At 41.8% G+C, this 20,656-nt stretch overlaps 1 protein-coding gene across 3 annotated transcripts in view; it reads right to left on the reverse strand.

The window, feature by feature from the left end:
• Window positions 1-7,123: 7,123 nt before the first annotated feature.
• LAMB4 (laminin subunit beta 4) overlaps window positions 7,124-20,656 on the reverse strand; it is a 108,354-nt gene continuing 94,821 nt past the window's right edge. For all 3 annotated transcript variants that reach the window (XM_045388609.3, XM_015447931.4, XM_074035804.1), the window contains 3 exons: window positions 17,294-17,467; window positions 15,517-15,670; window positions 7,124-7,751 (listed from right to left, as the gene is read on the reverse strand). In XM_045388609.3, coding sequence (XP_045244544.2) covers window positions 7,612-7,751; window positions 15,517-15,670; window positions 17,294-17,467 — 468 coding nt within the window. In that variant the 3' untranslated portion in view covers window positions 7,124-7,611. The remainder of the gene's footprint in view (window positions 7,752-15,516; window positions 15,671-17,293; window positions 17,468-20,656) is intronic.

The raw sequence follows: 20,656 nt of genomic DNA on the forward strand, positions 1-20,656 counted from the left end.
AAGCAGCAGGGCATAAAGGACAATTTTAGCAGTTTGGCGAGGAGTTGGGGTACTGCAAAGAGACTAATGAGGATGCTGGTTCAGCTACTGTAACAGAGGCCAAAGTCATAGGCACCTAAGGAAAGGCAGGCTTTTCTTTGTGTGCAAGTTTAAGCTGGTTGTTAGTCCAAAGGAGTCAGACACAGACAGTTTTAATCCACAAGGGCATTGCACCTCTCCACATCTATTTGCCCCCTTCTCTGTGCCTGTGGAGGCTGATCTACATGGGAACATCACCCCAGGCCCTTGGTTTAGTCAATGGGAGCCACCAGTAAAAGACTGGACAGGGAGGAGAGTGACATCAGGGTGTCCATGACCCAATGTCCTCTGCAGGGTTGTCATGGCTGGTTGCATCCCTTGTCCAAAAATCACAGCTCCTGTTAAGAGGCCCTCCTGGCCGGGCGCGGTGGCTCACGCCTGTAATCCCAGCACTTTGGGAGGCCGAGGTGGGTGGATCACAAGGCCGGGAGATCAAGACCATCCTGGCTAACACGGTGAAACCCTGTCTCTACTAAAAATACAAAAAATTAGCTGGGTGTGGGGGCACGTGCCTGTAGTCCCAGTGACACAGGAGGCTGAGGCAGGAGAATCGCTTGAACCTAGGAGGCAGAGGTTGCAGTGAGCTGACATCGCGCCACTGCACTCCAGCCTGGGTGACAGAGCGAGACTCTGTCTCAAAAACAAAAACAAAAACAAACAAACAAGAGGCCCTCCTACACAGTCTGTCTTCAATATTCAGTGGTCACCCTCTCACTTTACCCCTCAAACCAATGGGGGGGATGTCCCCTGCCTGGTGCTGGCTCTGGGATGCTGTACTATCTTTTATGGCTTTCATCCACCCTACCCATGTCTTTGTAAATAGCCTCCTTATTGAACTGCCCCAGGTGTGTCCCGTTTCCTGGTAGGACCCTTACTGGTACAGTCAACCAGGGACCTAAGTTTCTTCCACCTTGTTTCATAGTATTATCTTCATGTGCATGGGGATAGCCGGCTTACCATAGTCCCACCCAATTGAAGGGGCAGGAGTGGGGTGGGGGCGGAGGGTGTTTTTGTGTCCTCTTGTTGCAGTAAGAAATATTCACAAAGTTAGTGGCTTTAAATGACATAAATTTATCTCATAGTTCTGTAGGTTAAAAGCCCAATTCAGGGCTAAAATCAAGGTGTTGGCATAGTTGTATTCCTTCCAGGGGATTCTAAGGAAGCATCTCTTTCCTTGCTTTTTCCAGCTTTAGGGACAACTTGCCTTCCTCAGCTCTCAGCCCCTTCCTCCATGTTCAAAGGCAGCAATGTCAGGCCAGTCCTCCCGTGCAGCTGTCTCTCTGGCTCTCTCCTGCCTTCTCTTCCACTTGAGAGAACCCTTGTGATTACACTGGGCCCACCTGGAAAACTCAGCATCCTCTCCCCATCTCAAAGCCAGTTGATGAAGACCTTCATTCTGTCAACTTTCCCTTTGCCATGTAATGTAATATATTCACAGGTTCTGGATATTAGGACGTGGACGTCTTTTGGGGGTCATAATTCTGCCTCTCCCACAAAGGACAAACAACTTCCTTTTAGGGTTGTGCCCTGGAAATTGCACACAACATTGACACTCATCTCTTATTGGCCAGAATTTAGTCACATGGTCACATCAGACTGCAAGGGAGATTGAAATACAGTCTCTCTTGCTAGGCAGCTGTGTGCCTGGTTAAAACGTGGAGAAGTCCTATTACCAAAAGGAAGAAGGGGTAGAATGGATGTCAGACAGCAATTTCCAGCCTGAGCCTCATGAGTCTCACGCATTGTTGCCAAGGTCTGCTTTCAGCTTTCCTTTCCTTCATTGTGTCATGTTAGTGCTTCTGCCTAATTGTTTTCACCTGTTGGTTCTGAGCTGTCCTTCATCTGGGACTGGTTTCTAATCTGGAAGAAGAGACAGGATAGTCTCCTTTAATGGGCACACCAGCTACCTCATGGCGACTTGCTTTCTGATCTTCATATTGATTTTCTGATGTGGTTAGCTGGGTTCCAAATACTTCTACCTGCCCTATGGGGTTCAAACGTGGGCTCTCTGACTCCTCCCCTCACTCATCCCCTACTCTGAGATGCGCAGATTCCATCCTGACTCCTCCACGCTGGTCCCTCACACACCTTATCGGATCTCCTAGTGTTAGGGAGATGTCATTTTCAGTCGACTTGAATTAAGAAAATGATTAGATTAGTGCTGTAATCCCAGCACTTTGGGAGGCTGAGGTGGGCAGATCACAAGGTCAGGAGTTCAAAAACAGCCTGGCCAACATGGTGAAACCCTGTCTCTACTAAAAATACAAAATTAGCCAGGCGTAGTGGTGCATGCCTGTAATCCCAGCTACTCAGGAGGCTGAGGCAGGAGAATCGTTTGAACCCGGGAGGTGAAGGTTGCAGTGAGCCGAGATCGCACCACTGCATTCTGGCCTGGGCCACAGAGTGAGACTCCATCTCAAAAAAAAAAAAAAAAAAAGAAAGAAAAAAGAAAAAGTATGCATGTTGTTGCATATAAATATTTCATATGAGGTATTAAGATTCATCTTCTAATCATATTATCAATTGACTACATATAGGTTGTTTACTTCCTTTAATTCTTTTTATTTATTTATTTTGGCTACTCACATTAAATCCTCTTAGATGGGAGGCAGAGCTGTGCCTTCTACAATGAAAGCCGATGGAACCTCTTATAGGCAGAATACATGGATCTGAAACCAAGAGTGGGAATACATGACACTGAACACAATTATATCCAAATGACTTACAAGCAAAACGTTCCTTTTTGTACATGTGACTTTGGGTCCTGGTCTCTAAGGAAGTGTGTTTTTACTCGATGATATAATGGTTGTTCCACTGAATTAGAATATGTACCAATACCCAGCTATTTCAAGCTCTTCACTAAAGGATAAACAAGCAAAAAAGGAAGTTGTATAATTTTGGCTGATGTAATTGATCCTGACAAAGATAAATGGAGCTGCTGGTTTGCAGTGGCAAAGGAGGGATGTGACTGGGACCAGAGGGACCATGGAAGGAGCAGTAGAGATAGCAGGTCATAAATCCCAGCAAAAGCCTCCTGAGTGATTACAAAGACAAAGACTACGTCCTCAATCTGTGTTTCTGAATATGCTACGTTTTGTGTGTATTTATATTTTTAATTATCAAATATATTTAATTTCCTTTTTGTCTCCCTTTCCTCCCTCAGTAGTCTATATTTGGTATTTGTTGGTGGTTAACTTTACAATTTTGATGATAAGTTGCAGTATTTCCAGATAGAATTGTTAGCTGAAGTGCAGAAGAAGTGGACCTCAGCTGGCAGCCAAGGTTTCAGAGCTGGATGCGCTTGGTGAGTGATGAGACTGTGGGTTGGTTTCCCTTGAAGACAATGTGGGTGTGCTTTCATTTGGCTGAGTGCTACATTTTGTTTGGTGGAAGCATTTATTTTTACTTTAGAAGGGAAAATGGGGGACGGGTGCGGTGGCTCACGCCTGTAATCCCAGCACTTTGGGAGACCGAGGCGGGCGGATCGCCTGAGTTCGGGAGTTCAAGACCAGCCTGACCAACATGGAGAAGCCCTGTCTCTACTAAAAACACAAAATTAGCCAGGTGTGGTGATGCATTCCTGTAATCCCAGCTACTTGGGAGGCTGAGGCAGGAGAATTGCTTGAACCCAGAGGTGGAGGTTGTGGTGAGCTGAGATCGCACCATTGTACTCCAGCCTGGGCAACAAGAGTGAAATTCCGTCACAAAAAAAAAAAAAAAAAAAAAAAAAAAAAAAAAGGGGCGGGGGAAATGGGATGAAGAATGTATTATGATATTTGGAAGTCAAAGGGATGGACTTTATACATATTGATTACGTTTAATAGAAATTTGTAATTTTTTTGATAGCTGGCATCAAAATCCTTCCTATCTTGGAGGATTCCAAAGATAGATGGAGGAAAAACTCCCCTTCTACTACCAAAGTCAAAGAGAATAGATATTCTCTCTACTTAGTCAATATGGTACCCAGGGCACATGAGGAGGCCCGGCCAACTGGATTACTTCTCCCAGGAATGCTGAGTAGTGAGATAGTGACACAAGATGCAGAGACAGTTGCAAGTCACTGGGATGGTGGCGAGTGCCCAGGGAGGCCAGCATTGGCCTGAGCGTACTGAGGTGTGGTCTTGGGAATATTGCCAGATGCATAATTGTCCTTAGTTACATTTTCTCCAGCCATTTCTTTTTGTATGCTGTCAGATATCTTTTGAATAAATTCCTTTCCTGCTTAAGCTACTGCTGGTTTTCAGTGATTGCATCCAAGAACTCAGACTGGTAAAATCCTAATGTTTAACTGGTTTATTGTTAGTTACTTAGCTTCTTTGCATTTTTAATATAAGGTGTGCTTCAATGATTTAGGCACAAAGCTTTTCCCTCCATCATAAGATTATTTTCTTTTTCTTTTTTTTTTTTTTTTGAGACGGAGTCTCAGGCTGTTGCCCAGGCTGGAGTGCAGTGGCGCGATCTCGGCTCACTGCAAGCTCCGCCTCCTGGGTTCACGCCATTCTCCTGCCTCAGCCTCCTGAGTAGCTAGGACTACAGGTGCCCGCCACCGCGCCCGGCTAATTTTTTGTATTTTTAGTAGAGACGGGGTTTCACTGTGGTCTCGATCTCCTGACCTTGTGATCCGCCTGCCTCGGCCTCCCAAAGTGCTGGGATTACAGGCTTGAGCCACCGCGCCCGGCCTAAGATTATTTTCTTAACATACAGTTTCCACAGTGGAATTACTGAGTTTTATAATAGATTATGATACACACTGTCAAACTGTTAATACTTTACAATGTAAAGAGATACTGTTTCACTGAATCTAGCATTGATCACATTTTGAACAACTGATACAGCAAGTAATAGAAGTTAGAATGATTTATCTGGTGTTACTCAGGAATGAGATTTTTCACATATATAGATTTTTTTAGATAACTAAAGCTTATTATTTTATTATATATATATTTATTATTTATTTTAAATATACGGAGTCTCACTCTGTTGCCCAGGCTGGAGTGCAGTGGCACAGTCTCGGCTCTCTGCAAGGACTCTGCCTCCCAGGATCAAGCGATTCTCATGCCTCAGCCTCCCAAGTAGCTAGGATTATAGGCACCCCCCTCTGTGCCTGGCTAATTTTTGTATTTTTATCAGAGACAGGGTTTCACCATGTTGGCCAGGCTGGTCTCGAACTCCTGACCTCAGGTGATCTGCCCGCCTTGGCCTCCCAAAGTGCTGGGCTTACAGGCATAAGCCACTGCGCCTGGCCAAAGCTTATTATTTTAAACACTAACATCTAGAAAGCACAACCATAGGCCGGGCGCAGTGGCTCATGCCTGTAATCCCAGCATTTCAGGAAGCCGAAGTGGGTGGATCACTAGGTCAGGAGTTCAAGAGCAGCCTGGCCAACATAGTGAAACACTGTCTCTACTAAAAAAAATACAAAAATTAGCCAGGTGTGGTGGCACGTACCTGTAGTCCCACCTACTTGGGAGTCTGAGGTAGGAGAATCACTTGAACCTGGGAGGTAGAGGTTGCAGTGAGCTGAGACGGTACAATTGCACTCCAGCAGGGGTGACAGAGCAAGACTATGTCTCGGAAAAAAAAAAAAAGAAAAAGAAAGAAAGAAAAAAGCACAACCATATACAATTGCAGTCTGCAATCTTTTCAGGGTATATCACATACTTCCTACCATCATCAAACTGCAATGCCCAAGGACCTCCTTAGGTGATGAGTTTGTCTTGCCTTTTCACTTGATTCCCCAGATAAGTGTGCTTTTCTAACAGCTGGGGATTTTTCTGCTTCTTTAGAACTCAATAGCTAGTTCTCCCAGTCAGCAGATAGAAACCATTCTCTCTTTAACCATTCCCACACCCCCTGGCCTGTTACTTGTATAGTCTCTGATCACTGAAAAGGAAGAACAATTGAATGTTGCTATTGCAAACAAAGAAACCATGCTTGTAAAATTGTCTATTATTTGTAATAAGTTGAAAGTCAGTATCCTGATGGGAAAGCTGGGGTGTGTTCCACCCTCAGCTGTGGAGGAAAGAATGTAGACTTGGTGACAGCTGCATTTTTAGACTCTGGGTTATTTTATGCACCATTAATTGGTGGAGGTTTGAAAAAGTCTCAGTGCTGGATATGTGAACCATTGTAATTATATACTTCAAGAGAGCTTTCTAGGGTGGTCCTTCCTGTAGAAAAGTTTCTTTCTATTCTTCAGGATCTCTAGGGAAATAGATTCTGCAACTTTTTTTAACAGCCTACATTTTAAGATTTTTCAAATTAATGTATAATTCTAAAGCTCTTTTGTTGAATTTTTATATCCTTTTTTTTTTTTTTTTTTTTTTTTGAGACAGAATCTTGCTCTGCCACCCAGGCTGGAGTGCAGTGGCCTGATCTCAGCTCACTGTGACCTCTTCCTCCTGGATTTAAGCTATTTTCCTGCCTCAGCCTCCGAGTAGCTGGGATTACAGGTGTGCACCACCATGCCCAGCTAATTTTTGTATTTTTAGTAGAGACAAGGTTTCGCCACATTGGCCAGGCTGGTCTTGAACTCCTGACCTCAGATGACCTGCCTTCCTCCGTATCCCAAAGTGCTGAGATTATAGGCATGAGCCACCACGCCTGGCTTTAAATCCATTTTTTATGAGTCAGTCCTTAATGGAAATGCTCCAGCAGATCTTCCTTTTTCATATGTCAGTGTTGATGTTTATTATTTCTTATTCAAAAATGTGAAACCAAACTCCCTTAAAATAATCTTTCTGAAGGATAGCTTTCACAAACAGAAGCAATTTCTTCTATTATAAATCACACATGCAAAAAAAGTTAGCATGAAATCAGACTCATTTTGAAATGAGACAATATGATTTTTATACTAAACAATAAGAACATGATTGCTAGTCTTTTAAAAATAAGCAACACATTTTACAGAAAAAAGATCCACTGATAAATGAGGAGAAGTAGTTCAATATTTATCTTTTTGAATATTGTTCCAGTGCCATTTGGGGAAAATAGAATCCCCTGGTTGAGAATGAGTGTGTAGGAAAGTAGGTATAAAAGCAAGTTACATTTTGAATTCTATGCAGTTTATTCACAAAAGAATAGTTTTGCAAATAAAAGTAAATCCAAATAAACATAAAATATAGGACAATCTAGTACATGCCATCCATATGTATTCCATCCTAGTATTGGAGATATTTATTTAATGTTTAGGTTTATTTGACTGAAATGATTATTAGTAAGTAGAGTACTTACTTAAATTTCTACTTGTTATATGGAACCTGTTATTTTTAAGTTAGGAAAGAGAAAGGAAGGCAAGAGGAAAGGTTTCTGAAACCAGAGACAATCTCATTACTTTCCCCTTTCAATTATGAAGTGGCATTTTCCGGGTGGCATTTCAACCTCCAACCACATTGAGCAGGTGTGTAATAAGGACAGGCTGTGGGGAAGGAAGGTAGAAGACATTCTCAGTATTTCACAGGTTCAACAGAGCCCCATGGGATTGTACATCAGAAACCAGAAACAAAGGCACAAGCTTTTGCACTTTAACTCTGCCTAGCTATAGCACGTAGCATATTTTTTTTCTTGTTCAACGATTTCATTTTTAATGGCAACAACTTGATCTTCCAATATTCTCAGTTGATCAGCTTTTGCTTGTCTACTTAGATTCAAATCTTGGATTTTCCTTTCTAAATCTGAAAGTAGAAAACGAAAGAAATGATACATTTCTATTTGATAGATTCCTCCTGGATATCCACATTATACCAAACACAGGGATTTGCGCGCCTCTCAAAGATATATTTAGTTTTCTGTTTTGAGTCAATGGATAAAACATCTATTTTCATCAGGCTTCTCAAGGTTTTCATATAAATTAGAGCAAACTGACATTTTTGTCTAAAACTTTTATATCTAAAGGCATTTATCAATGTGAGGCTGTAGTTGGTTAGAATTCATTAGAAATGAAAAGACAGATAACATCCTTGATGGGACTTGCTGAAGTGCTATATTTCCAAAGGTTTGTTCTTATTATTTTAGCTTCATTTTAAAACATGTTCTTTACTTTAGTGTTTTCCAGTCTTTCAGAAAAAAAGACTGACTTTCATGTGTTCATTCTTCTTCTCTGCTGATACTGAAGTCTCTGAACAGTAACAGCTAAGTGATGCCTTTGTTGGCTTCACGCCTATCCATCCATCAATCCATTGATCCATCGACACGTCCATTGACCCATCCATCAATCCATTGATCCATCCATCCATCCATCTGTCCATCCATCCATCTATACATTCATTTATATATTCTTCATTCAACAAATATCTGGAAATTCTAGTAAACCTTAACAAGGAGCCCATAGTAGTGGATACAAGATGCACAGAGAGCTACAGTTAATAATGTGAGGCACCATTTTGCAAAGGAACTCTGACATTAGAGTTTTTGCAAAAATTCTAGAAGAGGGAAGGTAAATGTCTCACTTCACTTGGTCAGATCACACATGAATACCAAGTTGGTCTGGAGTAATTGTCAAACTAACATGTGTTTAGAAAAAAGAATCAGATTGCTGAAGATACTTGAAACTGTCCTGTAAACAAACATTGAATTAACTGGTGATGTTTCATATGAGGAAGGCAGATTCAGGGCATGTGTCATGGCTGTTTTCAAATATCTGAAGGACCAACCTAGGAAAGCAGAGTAAATGTGTTCTCTGTCATCCTGAGGAAATAAAATGGAAACTAGCAGGTAAAGCTCTGTGAAGGAAGATTTTGTCTAAATATAAAAAACTCTCTAGGATGGCTGCTCAAAGACAAAAGAGCTGCTGTGGAAGGTGGTGAGTGTTCTGTCACTAGATTCCTTCCTTCCTTCCTTCCTTCCTTCCTTCCTTCCTTCCTTCCTTCCTTCCTTCCTTCCTTCCTTCCTCCCTCCCTCCCTCCCTCCCTCCCTTCCTTCCTTCCCCTTCCTTTCCCTTCCTTTCCCTTCCTTTCTCTCTCTCTCTCTCTCTTTTTTTTTTGAGAGAGTTTTGCTCCTGTTGCCCAGGCTGGAGTGCAATGGCATGATCTCAGCTCACAGCAACCTCCGCCTCCCGGGTTCAAGTGATTCTCCTGCCTCAGCCTCCTGAGTAGTTGGGATTACAGGCATATGCCACCACACCTGGCTAAATTTGTACTTTTAGTAGAGATGGCGTTTCTCCATGTTGGTCAGGCTGGTCTTGAACTCCCGACCTCAGGTGATCCACTCACCTCGGCCTCCCAAAGTGCTGGGATTACAGGCATGAGCCACCGCACCTGGCCGAAACTTTCAAATATAGGTCATTTGGGATTGAAAAGGGGATTCGACATTGAAACCATATTTGAACTAAAGGAAAAGTAAAGGCCTCTGTTTGTACCAGGAAAGTTAATATCATTGAGCTGGTTACACCAGACCCATTCATCATCCTCATCTGTGTTCTGGAAAGTTACCCTTCCTGGATGACAGCACTTGGCTCTTTTGACCTCTGGCTTTCATTCACACATGGCCAATGGACAGTGCCGACAAATGGTCAGTGGATGGGAGGGTGAGCAGTCTCCATCCCAGTTTAGCACAGAGGTGTGGGCAGTTCTTCCATCCCTCAGGCTCCTGTAGGGTGGCCTCTTTCCTAACACTCTGGTGTTCACAGGGCTCTGGCAATGTTCCTGTTTCCCTGGCCCCTTCAGGTATAGACAGGCTAATGCCTTCTCACTGCTGCTAGTCACCAAGTACCTCCACAGCCTCAGTGGGTTCCCTTCATTCTTGTGCATTCTTTGTAGTTCTTCCCATCAAGAAGTAGAATCTGCTTACCCTGTTCCTACTCCCACACCCCCGAATCTGGGCTGGCTTTGTAAATTGTTTTGACCAATAGCAAGTTATGGTGCCCTGAAACAATCATGCTGTAAAGCAGCCTGGGATAACAGACCACGTATAGAGAGTGCCAGCATCTCAGCCACACCCAGCCCTTAACAGGCCATCAGCCAAATGCAGTTGCTTGAGAAACCCAGGTGAGACCTGCCAAAGAATCATCCAGGCAACCCACGGAAAAGTAAGAAATGGTGGTTATTCCAAAAAAAGTCCAGCACCAGACGGATTCACAGCCGAATTCTACCAGAGGTACAAGGAGGAGCTGGTACCATTCCTTCTGAAACTATTCCAATCAATAGAAAAAGAGGGAATCCTCCCTAACTCATTTTATGAGGCCATCATCATCCTGATACAAAAGCCTGTCAGAGACACAACAAAAAAAGAGAATTTTAGACCAATATCTCTGATGAACATGGATGCAAAAATCCTCAGTAAAGGCCGGGCGCGGTGGCTTAAGCCTGTAATCCCAGCACTTTGGGAGGCCGAGACGGGCGGATCACGAGGTCAGGAGATCGAGACCATCCTGGCTAACACGGTGAAACCCCGTCTCTACTAAAAAATACAGAAAACTAGCCGGGCGCGGTGGCGGGCGCCTGTAGTCCCAACTACTCGGGAGGCTGAGGCAGGAGAATGGCGTGAACCTGGGAGGCGGAGCTTGCAGTGAGCTGAGATCTGGCCACTGCACTCCAGCCTGGGCGACAGAGCGAGACTCCGTCTCAAAAAAAAAAAAAAAAAAAAAAAATCCTCAGTAAAATACTGGCAAACCGAATCCACAAGCACATTGAAAAGCTTATCCACCATCATCAGGTGGGCTTCATCCTTAGGATGCAAGGCTGGTTCAACATACTTAAATCAATAAACGTAATCCAGTGTATAAACAGAACCAAAGACAAAAACCACATGATTATCTCAATAGATGCAGAAAAAGCCTTTGACAAAATTCAACAGCCCTTCATGCTAAAAACTCTCCATAAATTTGGTATTGATGGTATGTATCTCAAAATAGTATGAGCTCTTTATGACAAATCCACAGTCAATATCATACTGAATGGGCAAAAACTGGAAGCATTCCCTTTGAAAACTGGCACAAGACAGGGATGCCCTCTCTCACCACTCCTATTCAACAGTGTTGGAAGTTCTGGCCAGGGCAATCAGGCAAGAGAAAGAAATAAAGGGTATTCAATTAGGAAAAGAGGAAGTCAGATTGTCCCTGTTTGCAGATGACATGATTGTATATTTAGAAAACCCCATTGTCCCAGCCCAAAATCTCCTTAAGCTGATAAGCAACTTCAGCAAAGTCTCAGTATACAAAATCAATGTGCAAAAATCACAAGCATTCTTATACACCAATAACAGACAAACAGAGAACCAAATCATGAGTGAACTCCCATTCACAATTGCTTCAAAGAGAATAAAATACCTAGGAATCCAGCTTACAAGGGATGTGAAGGATCTCTTCAAGGAGAATTACAAACCACTGCTCAATGAAATAAAAGAGGACACAAACAAATGGAAGAACATTCCATGCTCATGGATAGGAAGAATCAGTATCGTGAAAATGGCCATACTGCCCAAGGTAATTTATAGATTCAATGCCATCCCCATCAAGCTACCAATGACTTTCTTCACAGAATTGGAAAAAACTACTTTAAAGTTCATATGGAATCAAAAAAGAGCCCGCATTGCCAAGACAATCCTAAGCCAAAAGAACAAAGCTGGAGGCATCATGCTGCCTGACTTCAAACTATACTACAAGGCTACAGCAACCAAAACATCATGGTACTGGTACCAAAACAGAGATCTAGACCAATGGAACAGAACAGAGCCCTCAGAAATACCATACATCTACAAGCATCTGATCTTTGACAAACCTGACAAAAACAAGAAATGAGGAAAGGATTCCCTATTTAATAAATGGTGCTGGGAAAATTGGCTAGCCATAAGTAGAAAGCTGAAACTGGATCCTTTCCTTATGCCTTATACAAAAATTAATTCAAGATGGATTAGAGACTTAAATGTTAGACCTAAATCCATAAAAACCCTAGAAGAAAACCTAGGCAATACCATGCAGGACATAGGCATGGGCAAGGACTTCATGTCTAAAACACCAAAAGCAATGGCAACAAAAGCCAAAATTGACAAATGGAATCTAATTAAACTAAAGAGCTTCTGCACAGCAAAAGAAACTACCATCAGAGTGAACAGGCAACCTACAGAATGGGAGAAAATTTTTGCAATCTACTCATCTGACAAACGGCTAATATCCAGAATCTACAAAGAACTCAAACAAATTTACAAGAAAAAAACAACCCCATCAAAAAGTCGGCAAAGGACATGAACAGACACTTCTCAAAAGAAGACATTTATGCAGCCAACAGACACATGAAAAAATGCTCATCATCACTGGCCATCAGAGAAATGCAAATCAAAACCACAATGAGATACCATCTCACAACAGTTAGAATGGCGATCATTAAAAAGTCAGGAACCAACAGGTGCTGGAGAGGATGTGGAGAAATAGGAACATTTTTACACTGTTGGTGGGACTGTAAACTAGTTCAACCATTGTGGAAGACAGTGTGGCGATTCCTCAAGGATCTAGAACTAGAAATACCATATGACCCAGCCATCCCATTACTGGATATATACCCAAAGGATTATAAATCATGCTGCTATAAAGACACATGCACATCTATGTTTATTGTGGCACTATTCACAATAGCAAAAACTTGGAACCAACTCAAATGTCCATCAATGACACACTGGATTAAGAAAATGTGGCACATATACACCATGGAATACTATGCAGCCATAAAAAGGGATGAGTTCATGTCTTTTGTAGGGACATGGATGCAGCTGGAAACCATCATTCTGAGCAAACTATCACAAGAACAGAAAACCAAACACTGCATGTTGTCACTCATAGGTGGGAATTGAACAATGAGAACACTTGGACACAGGAAGGGGAACATCACACACTGGGGCCTGTTGTGGGGTGGGGGGAGGGGGGAGGGATAGCATTAGGAGATATACCTAATGTAAATGATGAGTTAATGGGTGCAGCACACCAACATGGCACATGTATACATACGTAACAAACCTGCACATTGTACACATGTACCCTAGAACATAAAGTATAAAAGAAAAAAAAGAAATGGTGGTTATTTTAAGCCATTACATTTTGGGGTAATTTATTATGCAGTGAATGAATGACTGAGACAACTCCACTTCTAAATACTTTATCCAAAATTATGCCCAAGTATGCATTCTGTTTCTTGCTGGGACCCAGACTGACACCAAGTTCTGTGGAAGGACCCTGGCTGAAGACTGGAATCCATTCTCCACTCTCTCAACATTGTTGGTGCCAAGGACTCCATTCTGGGATCCAGAGGCTCCTCTTCCTAACAGAGGGGAACAGGCATAGCCTTGTGGTTCAGCCCCTTCTCAAGTGGCAGCATGGGGAAGACAGACAAATCAATGTCTCATTTTTCTATCTTGCTGAGTTCTGAAAACAGCCTCAAAAGGAAAAGAGAAAAGGCAGTAGAATGCCTTATTTTAGACCTCTCTGAGAAGCTCTGTAGCTTCAACTTCTGTAAAAGCAACTCTGTAGCTTTTATAGTTCCAATCTAATTTCAAGAACTATAAAAGCTGTGGTCAATGGGGATCAGTGGAAACAATTTGTATATGACATAAAAACAGGACAGAAATATTCTCCCCATGTTTTTGCTCCTATAGTAAGGACCAAGTTCTAGGATTAAAAAAACTGACTTTCATAGTATTGTCTATGGAATGCAAGGTTAAAAAAATCTGTTTTTCTAAATCTTTCTTAGTGTTTTGTAGTTAAAACAAAATTTTAACGAAAATACTTAAAAATGAAAAAAATTACCCACAAGCCTGCTGCTTTAAAAACAATTATATAAGTGCAAGAAGCAGTGGTTTCTTCTTCACTCCCACTGCCTCCCTAGAGATAACTAATGTTAGCAGTTTGGTATGTATTTTTCCTGACTTTGGCCCATACTAATGTTCCATTTTCAGTTTTTTCATGTCATAGTGATGATATAAGTGGTTGTAAGACCAAAGACTCATTTGATAATAAAAAAAAAGAGGCATTTATAAGTGAGGAGTTTTGGTTACTTTAGTATTTTGAGAGTTACTTATACTCCTAGTTTTAAAGTTTTGGAAGATAATAAATACAACCAGGGGTTTATTGTAACTATACAATCATCATCTGATATTTCTTGATGGTTAGAGATCAAGGACATGATGATTGCCCCCAAAAATCATAAATATCAATTGTGTAAAAAAAGATTCTGATTAGCTCTCTGATTGTATGTATTCTATGTTTCTTATTTTATTTTGTTTTGAGACAGAGTCTCTCTCTGTTGCACAGGCTGGAGTGCAGTGGCATGATCTCAGCTCACTGCAACCTCCGCCTCCCGGGTTCAAGTGATTCTCCTGTCTCAGCCTCCCAAGTAGCTGGGATTACAGGCATATGCCACCATGCCTGGGTAATTTTTTTAATTTTTAGCAAAGATAGAGTTTTGCCATATTGGCCAGGCTGGTCTCAAACTCCTGGGCTCAAGCAGTCCATCTGCCTCAGCCTCGCAGTGTTGGGATTACAGGTGTGAGCCACTGCACCCAGCCTGTATTCTATGTTTACAACACTTTGTGTGCATCAGAATGTCCATTTAGATCAAAATCCTTGTCCAGAATATGATTCTTTCTGGGTTGCTATCCAAAGATATATGCTATCTGACCTAGTGCCCTAGATTATATTGACTCTTTTCGAGAGTTACTTTCATGACAGGAAAAATAAACAACATAGGTTAGAACAGGGTTTCTCAATCTCAGCACTATTGACATTCTGGGCAAGATAACTGTTTGTTTAGGCAGTTGTCTTGTGCATTGTGGGATGTTTAGCAACATCCCTGCCCTCTACCCACTACATGCTAGTAGTTCCTTCTAGGGTGACAAGCAAAAATGTCTTCAGACATCTTACCCCTAGTTGAGTTGAGAACAAAGTTAGGGAAAAAAAAGCTTTTTTTTTTTTTTTTTTTGAGATGGAGTCTTACTCTGTTGCCCAGGCTGGAGTGCAGTGGCGTCATCTTGGCTCACCACAACCTCCGCCTCCCAGGTTCAAGCAATTCTTCTGCCTCAGCCTCCTGAGTAGCTGAGACTACAGGCGCCCACCACCATGCCCGGCTAATTTTTGTATTTTTAGTAGAAACGGTGTTTCACCATGTTGGCCAGGGTGATATCGAACTCCTGACCTCAGGTGATCCACCTGCCTTGGGGTCCCAAAGTGCTGGGATTACAGGTGTGAGCCACTGTGCCCAGCCAACAAAGGGCATTTCAAGGAAATCTCAGTTTGTTTTGACTAATGCAAGGCAGATGCTCATTAACCTTTCTAGGCAAATCCATGCAAGAGGCTTGTTAACTTCACAGTCCCCAAAACACAAGACCAATTTCGACTTCTTTCTCCTCAGTGGACTCATGTGATAAAACTGTAAGCTGACATTGGTATAAATTCTACTAGTAAGGTAGAGTACCAGGATGTTATTATCAAATTGGCAGGACGGATAAAAGAATAGATACCTGTTATTCTTCTTATCTTGTCCTCTGTATCTCCAGCCAATTTTTCTGCAGCATCTTTTAGCTGTTTAACTTTTCCTAATGTTTCCTTTGTTAGTCCTGTAGTGCTTGTCTTATGCTGGAGCATAGCATATTGTTTTTTCAGCTCAACAAATTCCTGTAACAAGCAACACACACATCATGAGAAAACATGTATAAAGCAGGTACCTATATGCATGATGATTCTCCTAATACCATTCATAGAAGGAATACAGAGGAAACCTTAATCCAGTCAATACGCTTGAGTCACTCTGATATTTCCAGCAGAGTTTTATTTGCATGTTTGTTTTTTCAGGTTGAAAAAAATCTCATCTTCTATTAAAAATAAAACTTCTTTGTTCAAAATAGCAATTGTTATTGCGTGTTAAGGCAAGTATTTCTGAGGCACCAACTGGTTGTTCTGCACTATGTTAAGGTAGGATGTGGAAGACAGAAATGACCCAATCCCATCCTTGACAAATCTCTGGTTCAGTTCAGTCAATCAGTTGTACATGCAAAATGAAGGACAGAGTGAGTGATGAAGATTTAGAAACAGCAAGGATATGTTATTTGGTTGGCAAAAAGGTGAGAGAGAAATGAGGTAGGAAGGGAGGCAGGTGGGGAAGTAGAAGTGTAGTATGGAGACCTCCCTTGAATAGAGTGGAAATCTTTGGGTTAGCTTGTGTGTTGACAACATAGAAGCTTAAGTAGATGAATAAAGGCCAGAGCCAGAAATGAAATATGGAAGTGAGAACAGGGTGAGTAGAAAGTACCTTTCTTGGCTGGGTGTGATTGCTCATGCCTGTAATCCCAGCACTTTAGGAGGCTGAGGCGGGCGGATCACGAGGTCAGGAGATCAAGACCATCCTGGCTAACATGGTGAAACCCCATCTCTACTAAAAATGCAAAAATTAGCTGGGCGTGGTGGTGTGTGGCTGTAATCCCAGTTACTCAGGAGGCTAAGGCAGGAGAATCGCTTGAACCAGGGAGTCAGAGGTTGCAGTGAGCTGAGATTGAGCCACTGCATTCCAGTCTGGTGACAGAGCGAGACTCTGTCTCAAAAAAAAAAAAAAAAAAAAAAAAAAAGAACTTTTCTCAATCTCTGTTCCACAGAAAATGTTCTCAATTCCTCTCAGTGGAAAATTTACCCAGCACGTTAGGAATTAAAAGTAGGAGAATAGATCAATTGTAAAAACACTAACATTTTTCTTTTGTTTAGGCAACTATATTAATGCAATCAACCAAAGATTTCTTGCGAGGAAAATGAGCTGATAGGGTCTTTCAGCAACCTAAATTAATGGTCTACTTTCCACAACCGTTTAATTAACTCATTCTGATTTTTGTAAATTGATGTATTTTCTTTGGCAGGTGACTTTCATTTATTGTTTTCTTTATATGTTGTGTGACTGAATGAGAATAGAGGGCAAATACATGCAATTCAGACAAACCACATAAATTGTGAAAGTTTGGAAGTTCAGGGCAAATTTGATTTATGGACTGTTTGACCAGGACACCACTAAGAGTAATAGGATAGAGAGATGGGGGGTGGCGGGGAACACTCCAACATGATTTGGCCAGGGACTTCTGCCATCTACAGACAGAAGATCCTTTGTGTATCAGGATCCCCTCGAAGATATACCATTGAGTCATGGACCAGCACAAAGGAAACGCTGAGAAATGGCACAAAAATCTGGGGTTAAAGGACTATCTTTCAAAGAAGCTCTGTTTTTCTGCTCTTGGTGGCAGTGGTAGAACTAATGACCTTCTCAAGACTCCCAGCCTGGTGTTGGGCAGATTCAGCCTGAACTTTCACATTGACAGCGTGGTCTTCATGCCTTTGCAACTTGGTCTGCAGCAGGGCAAGTCCATCCTCCAGCCCTGATAGCTGCTTTGCTGACTCCAGCTCATTCTTCATTTCCCTGGTTTGATTTTCAGCCTGTTGTTGATTTAAAGACCAGAAAGGGACAATCTCTTTATGAAACAAACAAGAAGATAAATGATATATTAACCCCTTGAAAAATATGCTGGGTGTAAAGGAAAAGAAAATAGTGCCTTCACTTTTTCTGTTGCATGTATTTAAAATGTTATAATAAAATATTTCAGACATTCAAAAGGGTCTGAGAAATACAACGTTAGCCTGGTGTGGGGTGTGTGCCTGTAGTCCCAGTACTCAGGAGGCTGAGGTAGGAGGATTGCTTGAACCCAGGAGGTTGAGGGTGCAGTGAGCTATGATTGTGCCACTGCACTCCAGCCTGGGTGACAAAGAGATACCTTGTTTCAACAACAACAACAACAACAACAACAAATAAAAAATAAAAAATATAACAAATACCCATGTACCCACCAGCCAGTTTAAGAATAGAACACTAACAATGCACTAAGGCCCTCAGCATACCACTCCTCATTATATCTTCTCTCTCCCCTCAAAGACAACCACTGTCTTGAATCTAATTTTTGTCATTCCATGTATCTCTGTAGGTTTTTTTCTACAACCTATGCAGTATTCCTAACAATATATAGTATTTAAATTTTTTCACCTTATACAAATGTATTGGATATTTCTGCAAGTTGATTTTCTAAAATGAAAAGTTATGAAAATTATGCTTATGTAGGTCATTTAAGCTAATCTACATAGCTCTAGTTCATTCATTTTTACCAGTTTAAGGCATTCCATTGTTTGAACATATAACAATGTATTTTCTATTCTCTAGCTGGTGCAAGTGGCTTCTAATTTTTTCCCCTTACAAACAGTAATAATACTTTATGCCTGTTTCTTATTTCAATGTCTATATTGATCATATCAAATCCTATTTAAATATTTTTCAAATATAGCTGGTTGTTAGTGCTTGTCTCTTGTTTGTTGGTCATACTTTCATATTTTCTTAGATTTTCTTAAACATAGTAAACATTCTTACTTTGTATTCTGTATCCAATAATGGTAATATCCTCTGTCTCTTGTGTCCTGATTTTGTTGTTCATTATTTCTGATGACTCTTGTTTAAAGGTAATTTGTGCCTGGGCACAGTGGCTCATGCCTGTATTCCCAGCACTTTGGGAGGCCGAGGCAGGTGGACCACTTGAGGTCAGGAGTTCGAGACCAGCCTGGCCAACATGGTGAAACCTCGTCTTTTCTAAAATTATAAAAATTAGCTGGGCGTGGTAATACGTGCCTCTAATCCCAGCTATTCAGGGGGCTGAGGCAGGAAACTTGCTTGAACCCAGGAGGCGGAGGTTGCAGTGAACCAAGATTGCGTCACTGCACTCCAGCTGAGGCGACAGAGTGAGACTCCATCTCAAAAAAAAAAAAAAAAAAAAAAATCTAAAGAGGCAATTTGTATTTACATGTTTGGGGGAAATTCTTGATGGCTAGGTTTTAAGGTCATTCCTTTGGAGGGGATTTTTGTTTGCCTCTATCAGGCATCTGGGAGTACTACCAACCCAGGGCTACTTCAAATGATACTAGGGTTTTGAGGGCCACCCAGGTAGTGTAAATTCTAGCCTCCAAATTGTATGGGAGCCACAAATTGTGGTTAGCAAATCTTAGTGGAGATGTTACTCCCCAACCCAGGGGCAAGTTTTTCTACTGGCTCTGGCTCTGTGTTTGTGTCTGTGTGTGCGTGTGTGTGTGTGTGTGTGTGTGTGAGAGAGAGAGAGAGAGAGAGAAAGAGAGACAGAGAGAGACAGAGAGATTTTAACATTTCACTAAGGATTTTGCCATTTGGGGTCCCAGTTCTATGCAAGAATCTTGTTGCCTCCTGTGCGGCCTTTGCTTTCTGTCTTACAAACATGGGGACCATTAAAACCCAAAGCTTTAATGCTCCAGGGATTGGCAGATGCCTGCTGCCTGCTGTCAAGTTAGAGCTTGATTACCTCTGAATTCATGCTTTCCCGTCATTTTTGGCCTCTGAGACTATCAAAAGTTTCTTACTAATTCAGCTATGCATTAAAAAATCTAAATAGCCAATCTAATATTTTCATGTGTTTTTTCAACTACCAGGGTTCCTTAGGATATTGGCTCACCATATTTTTAGAAATGAAAGTCCCTTCCTGTACCTTTGGGCATATGTGGTGGTTTGCCTAGAGCAGCAGCCTGCAAACTTTTTCTGTAAAGGGCCAGCTAGTAAATACTTTATACTTTGTGGCCTATAAAGTCTCTATCCCAAATATTTAACTCTCTGTCATTGCAGTGCAAAAGGAGCCATAGACAATACAGCCTGTGGTCATGTTTTGCTATCCCTTGTTCTAAGTATATGCCTAGAAGGGGAAATCCTGGGGCCTTCCTTTTTGCTACCCTATATATGCAACCTCTTCCTATCCAATCCCTTTATTTCCTGGTGTATTACTTCCTGTTCTGTTGCTTTCTGCTTTTCATTGTTGTTGTTGTTGTTGTTGTTGTTGAGACAGAGTCTCACTCTGTTGCCCAGACTGGAGTGCAGTGGCGCAATCTCGGCTCACCGCAACCTCCGCCCCCGGGAAGAGCGATTCTCCTGCCTCAGCCTTCCAAGTAGCGGGGATTATAGGTGCCCGCCACCATGCCTGGCTAATTTTTGTATGTTTCGTAGAGATGGGGTTTCACCATGTTGGCCCGGCTGGTCTTGAACTCCTGACCTCAAGTGATACACTCGCCTCAGCCTACCAAATTGCTGGGATTACAGGTGTGAGAAACCATGCCTGGCCAAATGGAGCATTTCTTTTGGATGAGATTTTTTTTTAGTTTTAGGATACTCTGATGAGATTTCATGCACGTTTACTTACAAGAACCTTACAACAGTGAACTCTCATTTCTTTGGTTTGTGAGCTTTTAAAAAGTCTGTTCCTTTGCCTGGTGTCAGAAGGGAGATGCTCTGACCTCATATCTACCACTAATTAGCTGTGTGACCTTAGGCAATCACCTAACCTTCCCGAGTCTTAGTTTCCTCATTTCCAAGCTGGTGTTAGTACCTGCCTTGGTATAACCCCAGAATTGGTCACAATTAATACGACGATGCTGAGAAGTGCTCTGTAGAACATTAAATACATGCATAATACTACCCAAATCTTATTTTATCCTCATAATAATCCCATCAGACTCGTAAAGCAAGCATAGCATTGGCATACGTAAAAAGTACTGTGATGTTTCTACCCT

This window comes from Macaca fascicularis, chromosome 3, assembly GCF_037993035.2.
Source record: "Macaca fascicularis isolate 582-1 chromosome 3, T2T-MFA8v1.1".
Taxonomy (NCBI): Eukaryota; Metazoa; Chordata; class Mammalia; order Primates; family Cercopithecidae; genus Macaca; species Macaca fascicularis.